This window comes from Pteronotus mesoamericanus, unplaced genomic scaffold (genome assembly GCF_021234165.1).
Source record: "Pteronotus mesoamericanus isolate MK-2021 breed Mesoamerican mustached bat unplaced genomic scaffold, CSHL_Meso_final contig_20, whole genome shotgun sequence".
Taxonomy (NCBI): domain Eukaryota; kingdom Metazoa; phylum Chordata; class Mammalia; order Chiroptera; family Mormoopidae; genus Pteronotus; species Pteronotus mesoamericanus.
This window is the reverse complement of record NW_026555085.1, coordinates 60,474,902-60,494,498: the sequence shown is the minus strand read 5'-3', so window position 1 is coordinate 60,494,498 and position 19,597 is coordinate 60,474,902. Positions and strand designations below refer to the sequence as shown.

The 19,597-nt window shown below is 42.5% G+C and overlaps 1 protein-coding gene and 1 non-coding gene across 2 annotated transcripts in view; one reads left to right on the top strand and one right to left on the bottom strand.

Annotated features, from left to right (window-relative positions):
- Positions 1–877: 877 nt before the first annotated feature.
- On the bottom strand, positions 878–1,009 carry LOC129068029 (small nucleolar RNA SNORA42/SNORA80 family). The gene has a single exon (XR_008528847.1). It is a non-coding gene; the product is annotated as a small nucleolar RNA SNORA42/SNORA80 family (small nucleolar RNA).
- Positions 1,010–8,283: 7,274 nt separating this feature from the next.
- PREP (prolyl endopeptidase) overlaps positions 8,284–19,597 on the top strand; it is a 106,065-nt gene continuing 94,751 nt past the window's right edge. Inside the window, exons 1-2 of the mRNA XM_054569774.1 lie at positions 8,284–8,527; positions 13,558–13,632. Of these exons, the coding sequence (XP_054425749.1) occupies positions 8,483–8,527; positions 13,558–13,632 (120 nt within the window). The 5' untranslated portion in view covers positions 8,284–8,482. The remainder of the gene's footprint in view (positions 8,528–13,557; positions 13,633–19,597) is intronic.

The window sequence follows — 19,597 nt, the reverse complement described above, 5'->3', positions numbered from 1 at the left end:
AGGCCAAGGTGAGCCCTCACCTGTTTTTCCCAGGGTACCCTTCTTGAGCTATAAAGCAATCTGAGATGGCTGCTACTTCTGCAGGGCTTGGAGATTCCCAGGGGAAGCCAAACTGTGACTCTAATCTGGTTACTTCTGGGGCTCACTGAAGCCAGCTGTTGCTTGTTAGATAGGATTTAGGAGTCAAGAGGAGCTATTCTTATGGAAAAGCAACTTGGGTGGGCCAGTAAGTTGAGTGGAGTAGAGCCTCTATGAATCTCCAGGGTGAGTCACACAGTGTTAACCAAGTTGATGCGGTCTCAGATATGGCACCAGCCTAGTGGCTCTGTGGGGGGAGGGCTCAGCAAAGGGACAATGACCTCTGTAAACCCCAATGCTAGACATTTCAGTCTCTCCCTGTATACCACTGGTGCCCTTCAAGCTGCCACCCTGGCACTGGAGCTCAGAGGGAGAGAGTCTAAGCAGGTGATTCTGTGTGTTAGTTCCCCAAGAGGAACTGCTTAGGGCTCCAGCAGCCTCCTCTACCAATTTAATTTCTGCTGGTTTTCACAGCCAGAAGTTGTGGGGACTTGTCTTCCTGGCACTGGAATCCTGGCATGGGGGGCCTGGAGTGGGGCTGGGACTCCTTTCTCCAGAGAGATCCCTCCTGTTATTTATCCACATGGGTGCGGGGCCAGCCTGTTCTATGCCTGCGCCCTTCCTACCAGTTTGAGTAGATGTGGTTTCTTTAATTCCATAATTGTCAGACTTCCATTCAACTTTATTTCTGATGTTCCTGAGTGGAAGTTATTTTTATGTGTAACAAATATCTTTTCTTAGTTTATGTCTTGCCTTTTCCTTCTCTCTCTCTCCTATTCTCTCTTCCCTCTATTTTTCCCATTGTGCAACTCACTTCACTTACTGCAGCCTATGGGTAGAAGCCAAGAAATGGTTCAAGGCCACAGTTTGCTCTGGCATGGGGCACTATGAGAGACCTGGGGGCAGGCCTGCCATAAATTTAAACCCATGCATGTTTTTTCACTCTCTTTAAAGTGTTCTTTGATGTCTAGAAGTTCTTTATTTTAATGTAGTGAAATTAATGTTCTTTTTGCATGCCATGTTTAAGAAATGTTTTCCTAGTCCAGATAAGAAAGATGTTTTTGTTTTAGTCTTAAAGTTCTGCTTTTGAAATTTAAGTTTTAATCTTTTTTGGAGTTTATTTTTGGGCATTTTTACTGTTTGGTTTATTTTTGGAGTTTATTTTGGTATGATATGAGGTAGGTAAACAATTTTACTTCTTTCCTCACAGATAAAGATAAACATTTATTCTGATTCTATTTATTAAGTAGTTCCTCTATTCCCCACTAATGTAAAATACCAAAGTTCCCTGTGTTTGTGAAATTGTTTTTGGCTATTCTATTCTATCCCATTTTTCTATCCATGTTCATATACCATGCCATATCAACTAACTGTGGCTTTATATTCTTGATAGAAAAAGGCTTCTATCCTTTCTCAGTGTTTTGACAGTTCTTAGCCTTTTACTCCTCCATATAATATTAACTTGTCAAATTCCACACAAAAAAAATAAGTAAAAGTATTGAGATTTTAACAGTGTTGGCATTGTATCTACAAATTGGCTTGTAGGCAGTTGACATCTTTTCAATATTAAATATAGCTATCTACGCACATGGGGTGTTTCTCCATTTATTTAGGTTTTCTTTCATGTCTTTCAGGAGAGTATTCTAATTTTCTATGGTCCAATCTTGAATATCTTTTAAGACTTATTCCCAGATGCTTTATGCTTTTTGTTGCCCCTAGAAGTGTGGTTATTTTAAATTAACTTTTCAACTTGTTTGTTCATGCATCTAGAAATACAATTGACTTTTAGATGTTAATCATATATCCAGCCCCAGTGAGCAGCTCTTATTATTTTGAATAATTTTTGGCAGATGTTTTGTTCTCTAAGTAAACAATTATTTCATATACAAATAATGACAGTTTTATTTTCTCTTTTCTAATCTTCCAGTGTAATGTGGAGTCGAAGTGGTAATAGCAGCATGCTTATTCTTCTTTTGAGATTATACAGAGAATGCTTCCAATGTTTCCATATTTAAAATGGTTGTGGTAGGGTTGAGTTTTTGGTCTTTCCTTTTGTTTTAGTTGTCACCTTAATCAGTTTTAGGATGTTCCCTTCCATTCCAACTTGCTCCTTGAGATTTTTTCATGAATGCATATGGAATTTTGTTTTCTTAATATATAGAGATGACCAAATGTTTTTTCTACTTTTTCACATTCAATATTTCTCTTTTACTTCCATATTATTATCTTTGCCTCTGTGTTGCATTTAGTGTTATTTCCATAGAGCTACCTTTCAGTATTTCTCTTTAACTTTCTGATTTGACTTGATATTTATCCTATCCATGACTTTTTTATTTCACCCATTTATTTTTCATTTCTAAAAGTTATATTTTTTCCAAATCCAATTGGTCATTTTTATACTTTCTTATAGCTTACTATTTGGAGGATGAAATTTTTTTTCTTGATACAATTCATATCTTGGCATGCTATATTATGCATTTGATCTTTCCAATACCTAAAACCCTCAGTGGGTCTACTTATGTTGCTTGTTATTTTTTCTTACTCTTATTCATGGCTAAAAGAATGTCTAGGTAGGAAAAAAAAAAAAAGCCATGGTAGATACTTCAAAGAGAGGGGATTTAACATAAGAAGTTTGTTATGCAAATGGATGGCCAAAGATTAAAAAAAAGGAACTGCGATGTTATCTAAAGATTAGGGACTGTCAGAAGCCATTCTTTCTCCTAAGGTGGAAGAAGCAAAAGCTTAAGTGTTGTCACACAGGTTCCTTGAGTACAAAGCTGCTTGTGTGGTCACTGCCATTACCCCACTGGAAACCCACAGCTCTACTCTCACGGTGGCTGGAAGAGCCTGGGCGTCCACAGTCCCTTTGACATTGCTGAACCTACTGCTGACTCTTTGGGCACACAAGGTTCCCCACCGTGGATCCAACAGTGCTGCCCTTGGAACAGCCTGCGATGACTGGTAGATCCTAACCATTGTCAGAAAGACAATGGTTGTCAGAAACCATTGTCAGAAAGAACCTAAGCAGAAGAAAAAAATAGTCTCTTTCCTCCTCCTCCTTTTCATCTGTTTTCTTCCATTAATAGGGCCCAGGCAAGAAACCAGCTGACAAGAGCATTTAGAAAATATAGTTTACAGGCTCACAGCCCTTTGTAATACAGAGGATATCAAAGAAGTGTGGAAATGTTGCTGAGTGCTAGCAGATCATTTCCTTGCATGATCTGTGATTGAGTTAAATCATGGTTGGTTTAATCAGTAGAAAATCCCCAGGCCTCCATTAGGATGATGCTTTCCTTCAAAGGGGGCCTCTTGTGATAGACAATGCAGACATAATTATTTGTTTTCAGGACAATGTTTCTGGAGTATGTACAGAGAAAATATACAGCACAGTTCTGGAGGGTACCATTTACATAGAATGTAATGAAAATAATGCTCCTAGGTGTTCTTTATTCTGGTGACCCCATTGCTTCCCATTCTCCTGTTAACTCAGATTTTTAAATGGCCAGTCTGTGTGGAGAGAGAGAGATGTCCCTGAGAGCCTAGCAATGCATTAACAATTCTTTCTTTAGCTGGACCTATCTATTCTGCCTTCTTGCCTAGATATGTAGTACTTCTATAAAAAACAATAAAATGATTCTTCTGTCTCCCTCCCTGTCCCACCAATGTTAAGGCCTGTAGAGAGTTGGGGGTTGTCAGCTACCTTTTGAGGGATTTGAGCTATCAGCAAGAGAGAGCTTAGAGGCCTTAGATTGTCCTAGGGATTGGCCAACCCTTAAACCAGCTAGCCACCAAACTCTCTAGGTTTTATTGAATCTCCAAAAGTACAGAGGGTAATGGACTAAAGATGAATTCTTCCCAGCATGCATTACATATTAGAGGCTATAATACTATACTGTGGTCTTTTGTGAAATGGTTAAAATATAAATGTCAAATAAGACCAGCACAGTAAATTTGAATTCACTGATTCAAGATGATACGTGTGAGGACTGCATGAGAGAAGCAGTAGTAAATGGAAAATTAGTCTGGTTGCTACTTGGGAACTTCACAGAAAACTGGAGACACTGAGCAGGGTAGAGAACCTTGAGTATGCAGGTCAGATATGCTGTTTAGTTTAATAAATAAGAAAAACACCAAGAGGTCATGTCATTAGTTATCCCAGAGTTGTAAAAGTTCCAGTAGAACTTAAACATTTAACATTATTATTCTAAAGACCATAAGAGCAGGTATCGTTCCATGAAAGACTATCTCTCTGTGTGTCCAACTCCGATTGTCTACATGTGTATTTATGAGTTGACTGTCTCCATATTATCTCCTTATACTTATCCTTATCTTTCCTGATATTAGCAAATCTGGGTTGCTGTCTCTCCATCTTGCTTTGTCTATCTTTTTATTCCCTCTTTGTTCCTCTTGAATCTTGATTCTCCTCTCTAATTTTACAGCCAATAATTTTGAAATGACACATTTTTCTATTACACATTATATTCACTGAATAGTTTCAAGTTCTCAGTTCGCAATTTAAAACAGATGAATAGACCATTTTCTTCTCTAGTTAAATAAAACAAGTTCATTTTACATGTGCAGGGGCAGGGGGAGGGGGAGTTTCCTCTCTCCAGATCTAGAAACACTCCTAACTTGAGAACTTTGTTAGGAATGGTAAAGATAAGTTCCATGAACTGAACTAGAAACATGCCCCAGATTCACTGTTGATCTGCTTTCTCTGCCCAAGTTTTTCCTCTGGACTGAATGCAGTCCTACCATCTCATTCTGATATTTAATTCAGTGAGGCATTAAGTTGAGAAGGGAAGGAGGAAGTGGAAACTTAGATTTCACAACTGCAATTCCATCCTTTTAACCATATGTCTATATCAAGAAAAGGGTATTTGAAGGGAACAGCTGCAGTTCTTGAAGAGGTCAGATCTATGAATTTGGTGGACCACAGGCCCAGCGATGTGCTCTTAGAAAATCTGGCCTCATGGGTTGTTTGAAAGCAGAAGCAAACTACAGAGAATGCCCTTCAGGTGACAATCACTGCCCACTCTCACCTCCATCTGTTCACAAGATATGGACTACACTCCCCCAAGACAATTTCATCATTAATTCCAGAGTTAGTTTTGAAGCTCCTACACCTCCACTTTAGTTCTCACCTAGAACCAGAATCTTCCAATTCTTTGGAGCCATCTGACCTAATTCTCTCATTGTATAGATAAAGATACTGATGATGAAAGGACTCCATTAGTGGCAGGGCGGGGAAGAGAGTCTCACTCTTATCATAGGTGCTATTTCATACTTCATGATGCCACAGAGGTGTTAGATATATAGGAATGTATAAAATTTTTCTTAAAAGTTACACTAGAAATAGGAATATAAATCTTCAGGGAAAAGTAGTCAGAAAAGACTGAACTCACCAATTAGTAGCTACCTGGAAACCAGAGTCAAAATAAAAGATGGATTATCTGGGCAGCACCCAGGGCAACAGTCTTTAAGGGGTGCCAACAAGATTGCACTCGTGTGGGAGAGAAACCCTTCCCCTGGGCAGATGGAGCCCCTTCCCAGTGGACCTTTGTGGGAATATAAAGATGGCGCTTCTTCCAGGTGAATGCAGTCAGTGCCTGTGTGCAGTGTGCCAGGTGGAGAGTCAGATGGATTTCAGCCACCACATACCTCTTGACTAAGAGTCCTTGTGCATTTACCAGAAATCCTCGGAGATGACTGCATGTGGTTGAAAGTGATCTTTGACAAGAACCCGGGCTAGGGTTGAGGCAGCCAAGAACAATAAATGATTACTAGCCTGCCTCCTTAGGAGCATGACTCTGGGTAACAGTACAAAGCTTGAGGTCAGGCAATAGAGAAGGGGCAGCAGGTTTCCCTGGAGGTCCTGTTGTCTCACTAGCCCCACTCACCTAAGGGCTTAGTGTTATGGGAATGGCTTGTTCTGGGTTAGCGCATGAGTTCTCCCAGTGTTACTTCTCTAATTCCCCTAAAATAGTGTGCAGTGCCAGGGGTCAAAGAGTGCTCTGGTGTTTACTCTGGAAGTAGCACTCCCACCTCTAAAATAGTTCCAGTGCTTCCCTTTGCTTCATTTTCTGTGGACAAGGTACAGCATGGACTTTGAGGCCAACCAATGAATTTGAACCTTGGCTCTACCTCATCCGTGTGATGACTTTGGACAAATTCCTCTGAAGTTGATGAGATTTCTTTTCCTTTTCTGTAAAATGGACTTTGTTAAGGAGATTAAAGCAGACAACGCTTGACAAGTATGCAGCAAGCATAAGTGGCATACGCTCTGTCTGTCCAAGGGGAGGGGAATGGCGCTATCACATCTTCCTCTCCACTCCACCTCACTGCAGTCGCAGACAAGATATTGCTGGTAGCCTATTATATTACACTGTCTCTGCCATATATTATGAACCACTGGCTTTTAGAGCCCAGAGGAGCTAGGTACCAGGTAGTTGCCTCCATGGAGAGGAACAGAGGATGATATCTTAAGTTTGTTTTGTCCTTTGCATATCACATTCCCATAATTTCTACTTTAGTTCCCACAAAAATGAAGTCCTAGGGAAGTTCCACATATTAATGGGTGTCCTTATTGATCATTGAGTACTCCTATTTATTTATGAAGAAGATTAGCATAGTGGTTGAGAATGAGTGCTGGCATCAGAGTGATCTGGGTTTGAATTTTAGCTCTATAACTCCTGTTTTTTTCTTCCTTAATTTGTGAAGTCCTGGATGAAAGCCTTTTCTCAACTGTAAAAATGGGATAATATTAGTTTTTATCTCATAAAGTTACATACAAAAATTTCCTGGCATATAAGAAGCACTCAATAAGCATTTAATTATTGTTATTGTTTTTTATTAGGAAATTTGCTGGGTCATGTGCTCTGGGTTGCTCTTGAAGAACCCCCAAAGTGGCAGAAGCATAGGGCCATGTGTGGCAGCCCCTGGACTAGTGGACTGGGATCAGGGATGCTAGGCTGTAGCTTGCTATGTCCCTGTGTGTGTTTGTGCTAAGTCTGGCATCAATAGGGTGAGCTCCCCCAGAACTGAGAATTCTCAGCTTGCTCAAGGAGGGGGGGTCTGGGAACATATGCAAAAAAAAAATGATTATAAGACATCCTCCCATGATCAGAAACACTGAACTAGGGGGTGAAAGATGGAATTGAGACAATAATACAAAAGAAACACAAGACAGGAGTTTACTGTAGATACCACGTCCACTTGGAATTCAGGATGGGAAGGACTTTCTGATCACATCCATGACCTCCCCCCAGGACTTGGAAGAAACCAGGAGTACAAAACTCATTGAGCACACACCACAGCTCTGGCTATAAAGCTTCTTCCAGATAGGCCAGAAAACAAGATCAGACACATATCATCATTAGCCCAAAGATGAAGCAATGTAATTATTACATTGTCATAGGTTTGAGGTCAAGCATCTTAATCTAATAGCCTCCTCCCACCCCCTATCCCTGCAGGGATAATAGTAGATGCTCACTAAACAAACATGTTGACAAGAGAGGATAGAGGAGACCAAGAGAATTAAAAAAAAAAAAAAAAAAAAAAAAAAAAAAAAGACCCTAGATGATTTCCAGTCTTCCCACCTTGGTCCCTTCTTAACTGGTAAATCTCACGTAAGGACTCATCCATTGTCAGATGGACAACTCAAAGTATCTCCGTATTCCAGATGTCAAACACCGTATGCCCACCAGGGTGTTGGAGTGAAGAGAGATGTGTTCCCTTCTTGGCCATCACGATCCATTATCCCTTCCCTTCCAAGTCCAGAGTCGCAGGCAGTGGAAATTGGCCACCTTAAGCCCTCCGCTCTCAAGAACAGGAAGATAGGGCGGGGGGCGGGGGGGGGAATGTATTAATAAGCAGCCCTTGCCGTTCATGCCCTTCGGGAGGCTCCGGGAGCGGAGCAATGGAGAGGCTTGCAGCAGAGGGACTTCGGGCGGAAGCGGGCAGCTTGGGCCCAGAGGCGTCACTGGACAGGTGCTCCATGCCGTGGTCCGGGAGGCGCGACCGGCGGCTCGGCGCGGTGGCTCCGGGCGCGCGACGCGCCCCGCCAGCGGGCAGCGGTGAGCGCGTCCCGGCGGTGCGTCCGGCGCTCCTGCAGAGGGAGCTGTGAGCCCGCCTGGCGCACGCACTGACGCCCGCTTCCTCTCCCAGCCGCTGGGCCCGCCCGCCGGGGAGGGGCTCGGGGACTCGCCGACAGCTGCTTCCTGCTTCCCGCACGTCTCTGCCGCGCGCTGCCAGTCCGGTGGTGCTAGCCCCACCCGAGAGCCCTTCGCGTGCCACCGCCTGCTCGGCTCCTGCCCGCACTCCTGCCTCGCTCCACCGCCAGGCCGGCTCGCTCGCGTCCGCTCCCGGAGCCCACACCCCACGCGACCCCCTGCTCGCCCCGGCCATGCTGTCCTTCCAGTACCCCGACGTGTACCGCGACGAGACTGCTGTGAGTACCACGCCGGCGCCCACCCGGCTCCCCGCCGACCCTGCCTCGCCCGCAGCCCCTCGCCCCCTGCGTCCCTCCCCTCCCCCTCGGCCTTTGTTTGCGAGAAACGGGCCGGGGGCGCGGGGCTCCTTCCGAGCCGCAGAGTCTCCGGTGGCCGTCACTGTCCGCCTGCTGGCAGCGGAGCCTGTGGTCAGCAGCCGCTTGGCGGTTTCCTAACATCAACGGGGTCAAGGGCAGATGCCCAGGTAGGAAGTGCTCCCGCTTTTGGACTGGAGAAACCTCTTACTGTAAATATGGTGGTTGGAGAAAGAGTGTATAGGTGTAGGTGATGTAGAATTTAAATACAAAGCAAACTTTTTAAACTTCTACATTTAAAATCCTTAGAGGTGAAGTTCATTCATTCGATTTTAAAACGTGTGTTGAGCGCCTACCCTGCCCAAGGCCGGTTGCTGGGTGTTGGGGACGCAGACACAGAAACACGAAGGTGAACAGTGACGCCTAAGTGTGGCAGTGCTGATCCAAGTTTCCTTAAACAAGAAAAGGAGTTGATAGGGTGCGAAAGGAAGTCTTAGAAGAGAAGAAATGGCCTTTTTTTCAGGATGAGATTAAGTTTTGCTTCGTGAAAGGTTTAGCCACCATTTACCTAAACTGTAGATGAACTCAGGGTAACTGTTGAGATCCAGTGGGTGGAATTGGTGGGCAAACAGCTTTTTCCGTGTGTTTAAAAATAAATTTGGCATCTTAAGAACTGTAGTGCCTCCAAATGTTGTAGGCATGATTCTCTTAGGAATAGCCAAATTTCTCAGATTACTTAAAATAGAATTAGAAGGAAAATATTTTTATGTAATACAGTTTTAATTTTTATTCTGCTTACTGGGACCCAATTTATGCCAGATTGTACTTTAAAGAACAGCTCACTTTAGGTTAAAGCGTACTGCGCTTTACAGTAAAGAACATATTGTTTTCTTTTCTTTTTTAAAGATTTTATTTATTTTTCGAGAGAGAGGAAGTGAGGGAGAAAGAGGGGCAGAAACATAAGTCGGTTGCCTCTCACACTCCCTGAACTGAGGATCTGTCCTGAAACCCAGGCATGTGCCCTGACCCTGACCAAGATCAAAACTGTTGACCCCTCTGTTTACAGGACGCCCAACCCACTGAGCCACACCAGTCAGGGCAGGACATATTGTTTTAAATTAAGACTTCCAAATGGCACTGATGTATTCATGGTTTCTTTGACCAGTGGCCATCTGGTAACCATGTTTCCTAAGGCTGTTCAACCTTTTGCTTATTAAATTTACTCTTCGTGGCCCAAGAAGTCCTATCCCTGTGGTTCAAAAGGTTGTTTCCTTTGTGTTTGGGAGTGAAATGATCCTGCCAGCGTGGAAAGGGCAGGCCAACTAAGAAGGCCTGAGTGCTAGTTCTGGTTTTCTCCCTCACTAGCAGGGTGCCCCATGGCAGATCACTTGCTTGTTATAGGCCTTCTTTCTCATATACGAAGTATTACGACTGGCATACAAACTAACCAGAGGGCTTACTTACTTGCTAGTATAGTAAGAATATTGTTTTTTATTTATTTACATGACACTCTAGCCCTGCAGTGTGCCAGGCTTTAGTAATGGGAAGGCATATGAATATACCAGTTTGTCTTGAGGATCTTTGTTTATATTTCTGTCAATCCTGAAAACTCAATTATACATTATGTGATTTGATGAGTGCCCTTTCAGATTTACTTTTTTTGGTTTTGTTTCTTTTTGGGGGCCGGAGCGGGGGGGCGTTGCTTCTCACCTTGTTTTTCCTTATTTGTGTTTCCAGAATTCTACAGTTCATTTATTTATGTTTAAGAGTTCTTTAAAGGGTTAAGTGAGGATTTCATGAAGGCATTAAACAGATTGTAAATGATTAACTCAAAAGGGTATATATACAGTACCATGGATTTAATACTCGCCAGTTCTTCTCACCAAAGGACTCATGATAACACTAAGCCTCATGGCCGAGAGAAAGCAGCTGTGGTCCAGCCTAGACTCTGCTCTCTGGATCCCACAGTATCCTCATCTCAGCCCTCATAGCCTGCATGGGGTATCTTTTCTTCTGTGACGAGAGTCCTGATTACTAAGCCCTAGGATGGACTTAAGCATTTGCTCAAATTGTAGCCTTGATTTCTAGTATGGGTTTGTTTCTCTCCAGCAGGTACTAGAGATTGCTGTAGCTCTCTGTCTCTCTCACTTGGTTATTCTTCAGCCACATACTAGGCAGCCTCCTGCTTGAACTGAGAGTGTGGAGTTATGCAACCCTTTTTTTGGATTTCTGCTCTGTGAGCAGAAATTTGGGAACCATGGTACTTCCTGTGTAGTGCCATTGCCTATTCCCCGAGAGTGCTGCTGTCGATAAATTCATGCGTGCTGCAGGGGTTAGAAGAGTGTGTAGGGTGAGTGGGCAACACTGGAGGATGGGGTTAATTTCTGTCAGTAGCAGAAGATAATATGTAAGTTGAGCATAGAAGTTTGCCAGTTGGATAAAGTAGAAAGGACATTCCTGGCCCTATGACTAAAATGAAGCCCTAGTTGTGTTAGGGCTGGATGGTCATGAAGTTACAACTTCAGCTGTAGGTCGGCTGGAAGGCCTTTGTGAACAGAGCATCCATGGGTGGACAAGCTTGGACAAGGTTGGAAAAGAACAAAAGAAAGTGGAGCCAGGTTTCACGTGCTCTGCCTGCTGAGGGTACGAGTCTGCACTTTATCCTGAAGGTAGCAGGAGAGTTGTTGAACTGTATGAGTAAAATATTGAATCATAACAGTGGCTTACCAAGGGCTTTCTTTTTAGACCCTCTTCGGGAGGTGAGGAATGATTTGCAAACTTAAATTAGATGAGAGAATTAGATACTGCATAATGTGAATTCAGGGAATGTGGCTATGCCACCACTCCATTTGTAAGAAATAGTCTTGTAAAAGAAAAAAGGGGAAGGGAACACACTTGGCTCCTGGGATTGTCTTTGGGACAGTGAGGACACATGAGATGGCGTGGCTGTGATCTTTGAACAATGGTTAGCTTCCAGGGATCTCTTGAGTAAATGATAAATCTGTGGCCTTTACTCTTACTAACTTCCCTGAATTGCATTCTGTAATCTGTAAAATAGGAATATCATTAAGTCCCCTACGAAGTTCCTTTAACACATCTTTCACAACAATGTGGATAGTCGGTAAAGGTTTATTGCTTTGGCTGTAGCAGTTGGCAACAGCTTCATTCACTTGGTTATAAAACTATCATGATTTCCAGTTAATCTTTTCTGTTTCCATAGGAAAAGTTAAGTCTGGATACAGGTAAATTTCAGTAACCTCATAATCTAGGAACATGTTTAAGTTGTATGGCCCACCCCCTGCAAAGATTATTTGGGGGAAAGCCGTTGGCGGGTTGTCTTCAGTCCCAGCACTGGTTCCGAACTCAGTGTGGCCCTGCGCAGGCCGTCCACCCTTGTGCCTGCCCATCCAACTTCTAACTGGAAAATCCTTTATGGGATTCTTTATCTGGCTTCTTATTGTCAGGGAAAAGAAGGTGGTTATTTTAAGCATAATTTGTAACCACTTCAAGGTGTGTGAAATGTAAAAAACTTGAGGATGAGAAGATAAACTTTCATTCAGGTGTGACAGGTAAAATTTAGAGGCTTTAGGTAAGGATTGAAAATTGGTACTTTTTTCCCCTGAAAATCAGTAATTTTAGGAAGACTCATCAGAAGTTTTAGTCTGGTTTTTTGTCCCTTGCGTATGTCAGTCCCCACCGAGTGTTCTGCCTTAACTGCCCATCATCCCAGATACGCATGTCCCCAGGTGTCCTCTCCCTGGCACCAGGGGAGGGCAGGTGCAGACCCTTTGTGGGAGCCTGGGGTTTTAGGCTCAGGGGGATTCCTCTTACTTGGCAGCAGCCACACTGGAACTTTGACCAGAAGTAGAGACAGCAGGTTTTTCTTCTCCTGTTTTTCTTGCTTTTCCAGGAGACTGTTTGCTTTCCTTAGGAAGTAGCCCATACCTTCTGGTGTGATTGAATGGAGCAAGGAAACAGATTAAAAATTCATCTGAGATAGTGGTAGTCTTCCCGACAGTCATATATGAGAGGCCTTAACTGGCATGTTGGCGTTGCCAATCAGAGAGACTTGATTGGAAAGACATTGTCAATGTGATTTCAGTGAACTAGCTTTATCATGATGGCATGAAATGGAGAGGTTTTATAATGATTTTTACCTTTGTAACATTTCCTGCAGCATAGTCCCCTGGGGACGGGTGACTCCAGATTGAGGCCGGCCCAGGAACCTGGGCTTTTCACTAGCTCCCAGGTAGTTCTGATGGCCAGCCCTCATGGGAGCTCCCAGAGGCTTCCCCTTGGCCAGCCAGCCCTGCTTACACCAAGGAATTTTATTTCTATCAGGGTAAAGAAAGCATTTCATAACAATACACAAAAAGGAAGAAAGGCTTCAGTTGAGAAGTGCTCTTTTACTGCATGTAGGTCCGCCTTTTCAGCTGATGCCAATTATAATCATTATAACTACACATTAGTAACTTTCTTTGTGGCAGTTGAGACTTAAAGGCAAGCCTGGTCATATTCTATCTCATATCGTAGAGAGATTTTCTAATCATCAGAAAGCTTAGCCAGAACAGGAAAATAAACACATGTACGTGCCTTTTTTCCCCCATCCTATTGCATTGTGTAATTCTGCACTGTGCCACCGACAACACATTTTCAAGTTTCTTTAGCACAGCAGCAGGCCTTTGTTTTGTGTTGTACAGACAGAGCTGTTTCCTATTCTGACCTTTCCTCTTTCTTCCCTCTCCAGCTACAACATGCTTTTCACGAAGGGTGTCTTGACACCTTTGAGACCCTGCCAACTCTGGTTCATGTGGTAATCTGGGCAGTCAGGTTGCCAGTGAGCCAGTTGGGGTATTTTTGTCGGTCCCTCTCCTCTTTTTCCATCACGTTCAGAAAATAGTAATTTAATTGGAGTTAGACACAGCTTATCTAATGACACATTTTGTCTTTTACAGGTACAGGATTATCATGGGCATAAAATTCCTGACCCTTATGTTTGGCTTGAAGACCCAGACAGTGAGCAGACAAAGGTAATTGGGGCTCATAATTAAAGACAAGGCAGCCTTCGTGGCCAGCACCAAATGAGATATTGGTAACCCTGGCTCTTCCTTCCTGGTACCTTCTGGGCTTTCCGGGGTGGGACGGTGAGTGTACGTGTCAGCACTGCCACTTTGTGTCAAATGATTCGTGGAAAAAGGTGAAAGTGTTTTTAGCTGCAGAGAAGATCAGGTAACTGTTTTGAATAATGTTTATGGTTTGTAGTGACACTGATGGACCAACTATTTGAAGTGAAAATGTTAGAAAGGAAACTGATGTTGACCAAAAAGAAAAAGAAAAACCTAGAGAAAAATCATAATAAATCATAATAAAATAGAGAAAAATCATAATAAAAGGAAATATTGCCCAACACATTTTTTTCCCAAAGGAAAGTCTTTTTGAACAAATCTCAGATCTTGAAGGCTAAAAGCTGATTTTAGATCCCATACTCATTTTAATGCAACAATAAAAAAATTAAATTATAAGTAAACTAATAAGTATCTTCTTATAGTTTATAAAAGTAAAGGGCTAAAGGGGAGAATTTTCTGCTCTGTTTAAGACATAATGCTTTCCTATCCTTTTAGAGAAACACAGTATTGTGAGCTGCAGTCTCATTTCATTAATAAAGCTACTTCTATGTGCTGCATCCCACAGATACTTTTTTCTTCCTTGGAGTTCCCAGGACTTGTCATTTGGGACGCATCATTTACATTTACTGTGCGTGATTAAATAAGTTTGCCTGGGTGAGGGAATAGGGTTTCTCCAATCCCCTTCAAGTTCTTTGCCTCTTATTTACAACTGTATTTACATATTACTTAGTACATAAGAATATTTATATAGTTTTCATATGCTCACCATTCCAGAAGTTTATTAGAGCTTCTTTAGAATCCCAGAGTACATTTACCATTTAAAAAAAAAAGAAAGTTAAATGCACTCTGGGTGGTTTTCCAGGCTAGTCTCTGAAAAGCCCATGTCTTAGCACCTCTTGTGATTGAGGTCCCTTGCCAATGTTCTCTGGAGAACTGAACTCAGATTTCCAAGGCAGTTCAGTTTTGCCAGGAAAGTGTTCGCTCCTGATGTGGACCTGGCAGTGGGGTCGGGATTCCCCGCCTTGCCCATCACCCCCTCCTCAGTTCCTGGTCAGTGGGGAGACAGATTGCACTGCATCCTTGGGAAAGGGCTTGACGAGGAGAGGAATGGAGTTAGCTGGGCACAATAACCTATTACTGTGGGGAAGAGGAAAGTATAGAGTCAGGAAGAGGTTGCTGCTACCCAAGAAAATCTCATATCATCTCTTCCTCCTTCATTCCCACATGCTATCACACCTGCTTTCTTTTCCACCACCCTCACCTCTTCTTGCCAGGACCTCTCTCTTCTCCTGGTATTAGCGGTGGCAGTGACCGCAAGGTGCAGGAGGACTTAGACATGACCTCTCATAGTAGAAACTCCTAAAACTTCTCTATCCTTTGTCCTTGAAGTGAGCATAGCATCATTTTGAGACTCTGTAATGGTTTTTACTTCTAGCCATAATGCTCTTCTCCCTTTCCTGGGTGAGAATGATCAGTATTTGGGTTTTCATTTTTCTGTCACGAAGCATTGGGTTGTAGAGGCAGATGGGTATCTTAAGGAACAGGTGAAGGCTCTGCCTCTACCGGGAAGGCTAGGAGGAGCAGGGAGCAGGTGTGAGGCAGCCTCCTCACCGGGAGCCTACGGGAGCCTACGACGAACAACCCTGATTGTGCAGCATTGGGGCTGAGCTGCGACAGGGATTGAGCTTGGGAATGGAGATCACAGGCAGCTCCATAATCTGTGATGGATGGAAGGCGCCAGGGAAGGGAGTGAACTTTCTGTGTACCTCTTGGAAAATTGTCCCCAAGGACTGTCTCTAGGATGATTACCTTGAGGTATCAGGTATAACCTGGATTTCTTCAGTCTTTCGTGGTGACTGAGTGATTCAGCAATGGCAGAATGGCCCAGTTTTTCTTTCTGTGTTAAGGAATGCATACTTTGCTATCCTTTAATTAATAATGGCTGGTCCTATGGTTGACAAGCCACTTATTAGTTGATGACTCCTTGTTAATTAGTGATTTTGCAGTCAATATTTGATAGAACTAATGAGTATACCCTGTTATTTTCATGGTATATGTTTATCGGACGCCTACTGTGTGTCAGGCACTTTACTGATAGCTTTGCCTATCCTATCTCATTCCATTCTCAGACCCTAAAATAAATCTCTTTATTTTCCCCCATCTTACAAATGAAGAAATTCAGTTACCAAGTGACTGAGTAATATGTCCAAGGTCACTCGGCTAGCCAGTCTTAGAACCCAGGTAGCCCAGATGGTGTTCAACTTTAGATTTTTAAAAATAGCAAAAGACAATGAAAGACTATGGATGTAATAGCTTTGGGATTACAAGCTGTAGATGTATGAGTATACTCATGCCAGTGCTTGTTGGGGGCTTTGTGGATCATCCTTCCCAGACCCTGAGCTCGCCGCTGCACGCCCACGCTAGCCTGTGCCGACAGCATACCTCGGGTGTAGGAGGGCTTGTCCAAGATTTGCCTTCCCTCGACATCCTCCGTACTCGCCCTTCTCACTCCTTTCTACACAGGCTTGTTAGTGGCAAAGGCTGCTACGTCATCTGGGATCTGAAGAGTTGAATTTTGGTCTCTGACTGTAGGGAGTGTGTTTCCGATGAGCAGAAGAGTGGCTCACACATCTCCTGCCATAGTTATTCACGGATACACAAAGGTGCCGTAGCCATACCTTTGTGTAAAGAGGAGAATCTTCACATTGGCTCCAAAACAAAGAAAGAGCCGCTTGTTACATTTTCAGTAAAACTCAGGAAGGAAGGAACACTGGTAGCTCTTTACAGTAAGATCTGAAATGCTCTCAGTAGTTCTTTGATTTAATCTCATATTTAATATGGGTTATCCAATTCTGACAGCGTCTGGCATTTAAGGCTTTAGCCTTTAAAAAAAAATATCAGAGCAGGCTAGTCACTGAGACAATTCTTAGAAACAAGAGTGGGGGAGTTGAATCTGGATGAACCCTTTCAAGCTGTCAAACCCATATACACACGTTTTATAGCGAATGTTCCAGACTGTAGAAGGTCCTACAAAACTTAATTGATTCTTAGAAGTAAATCCAACTTTGATATGAATACTTAACAGAGATGTTTTGTGAAGAGGAAAGAATAGACCTACACTGCACAGTAGCCATATAATGCAAGCCACATATCTTTCCAATTTTTCTAGTAGCTCCATTTTAAAAAGTAATAAACAGGTGGAAATAATTGAAATATATTTTATTTACTCTAGTAAAGTTGACCCTCGAACAATGCTAAACCCCGAACAGTTCAAACTCCGTGAATAACTTTTGATCCCAGGGGATTGGATCAAGGACCGACCACCCACCCCCACCCTCTCAGCCTGCGAATTCCAAACCATGGATTGAAAATAGTGTTTTCAATCCGCAGCTGATTGAATCGAGAATGCAAAACCTTGGGGTACAGAGGGCTGACTATATATTTATTGAAAAAGGATTCATTGAAAAAGGGTCATCTGTAAATGGACCACGCAGTTCATGCCTTTGTGGTTCAAGGGTCCACGGTAGACTCACAATATTAACATCTCAACATGTGATTAATATAAAAGTATTAAGATATTTTACATTCCCTTTTTCCAAAAAAGTTTTGAAATATGCTGTTTATTTTACACTTGTAACACATGTCGGTTCAGACCAGCCCCAGGTGCTCAGCCTCTCCCTGTGGCTGGTGGCTGCTGTGCTGGTCAGCAGGAACGTGGGCCAGCCTTTCTTGTAAAGGTAGATGTAAAGGGTGGATATAAGTGTCAACAGGTTTTTAAAAAAGAGTTTATCACAGGGATTGAAAAATAGTTTAATATTACTAGATTAAATAAAGCTATATAATTTTCCTAATAAACATTAAAAGTAAGTTTAAGAAAGAAATTAAATGTAATCTAAAACTACGATCTGGAATAATAAACAGTGTTTTAATAAGATGACATCTCAGTCAAAAAAAACAGCCTAAACAGTAGGTTTGAATGTCTCTGTCACTGCTGTTTTTGTATGATTGCGAAGGTGACCAGTGCAATAAAAAAATAACCCAAAATTTGTACAGGAGAAAATAAAATCATTCTTAATTGTAGATTATATGATTGTGTATCTAGAAAACCTAAGGGTAACAACTGAAAACTTACTATCAATAGAATTAATGAGTTCAATAAAGTGAATGTGTACAAAGTAAGTAAAACATCAGTAGCACTCATAGATACCATCAATAATGAAAAGTTAAACCTGTCTGAGAGCAACAGCAAAAAGCAAATACTTGAAAATGAAGAAGAGATTTCAAATCTACTGAGAGAGTAATAATGTCACGTTGGGTAGATGGAGATCTTGAAAAGGGCCAGTTTCAGGCATTACTTATAGTAGTGAAAAATTGGAAATGATCTTTATTTCCAGCAATACTGTAGTATTTCAGCAGAATATGGTGGATCAAAATGGTGTGCTATACATAATGCCCACTAAGATGAAAAAGTGCTTATGGCATAATGTTAAGTGGGAGAAGGATACAAGATTGCAGTGCTCCAAATAATTACAACTTAAAAAACAACCTTCATAAAAACAATTCTAGGAGGCTCTTGATGGAAATAAAAAACTAAAGAACAAAAATAAGATAAAGGGAAAGCTCCGGTTCAAAGCACTTTAGTTAAATACTAACTATTATATATACTCATACAATATATGTATATTGTATGTATACATGTAATGTATACGTATAATATACAATATATATTATATTGAAGTGCCTGAACTGTAGAGAAGTTTCACTGGTGTAAAGCGAGAAGTGTCAACATAAGATGCCGGGAGGGAGGTTTCCAGTCATTAAAATCATCTGAAGAGTAGATAGGCAGGACCAGCATGCAGTTAGCCCATACTTCCCATTCAGCAGGCATTTCCAGCTTGGCTTTTGCAGATGGTAGGAGGAAGTCTGCGGTGTCTTCTTGTACCCCAGAGTTCTGACACTGAAGTAACTTGAGCTCCCATGCTCCATCCATGATACTAATATGCACACGATTGACTTCCTAATCTTTAGCTTCCTAAATTTCCCTCTAGTTTCCTGTGGCAAACAAAATAAGATAACCCCAAACCCCACACACTCTGCTTTAGCTCTTTGCAATTCCTTCTTTCCCCAGTTGGTCTCCAGGCCCCTTCGGGTGTGCCCTGTTCAGACCTTATTTCAGATCTTTTCCCAGGCCATCCACCGCTTTTCTCTGCCTATCTACAAGCTACTCTGCATATCCTTCGATGTACCTGGAATTCACCGACTCCCCCGTCGCCGCTCCCAGTAATATCTTCCATCCATATAAACCCTTCTCTTCATCATCAGCAGTGGCCCAAGGGCCAAATGCAGAGACTTTGAAATCATCCTGTGTTCATCACTCTGCAGATGGACCACAGGTCCAGGAGAATCATAGAGACTTTTGCCCAGACTGGCCAGGGGACTACTCTGCTGACTCTCAGGCTCTTGGAGCTGCTTCCTTTGCTTTCTCACCGAGGCAGCAGTCTCACCATCAGGTCGCTGTGATAGTACTGAATGAGGGGTTTTTTCCTGGTCTCTCTGCCTGTCGTGGTTCAGTCAATTCAACTGCACCATTTGCTTCCTGATGGTGATAAATTCTCTTTACATCACTGGACTTGATTTTGCAGCCCCAAGGTCCAGATAGAAGCAATGTGCCTGTTTCTTCTTGAGGAGTCTCCCCATGTTAACTCTTTTGTGGCTTCAGTTTCATAGTTGAATATTCCACAGTTTGTTACTGAGTTACTGAATGGGAGATTCACAGAGAAAGGAAGAATGTATACTTTTCAGGAGATAGCTGCCTTAATTGTAACTAATTGTCAAGTTTGGCTTTCAAAGCAACTCTGTCCTGGGGCTG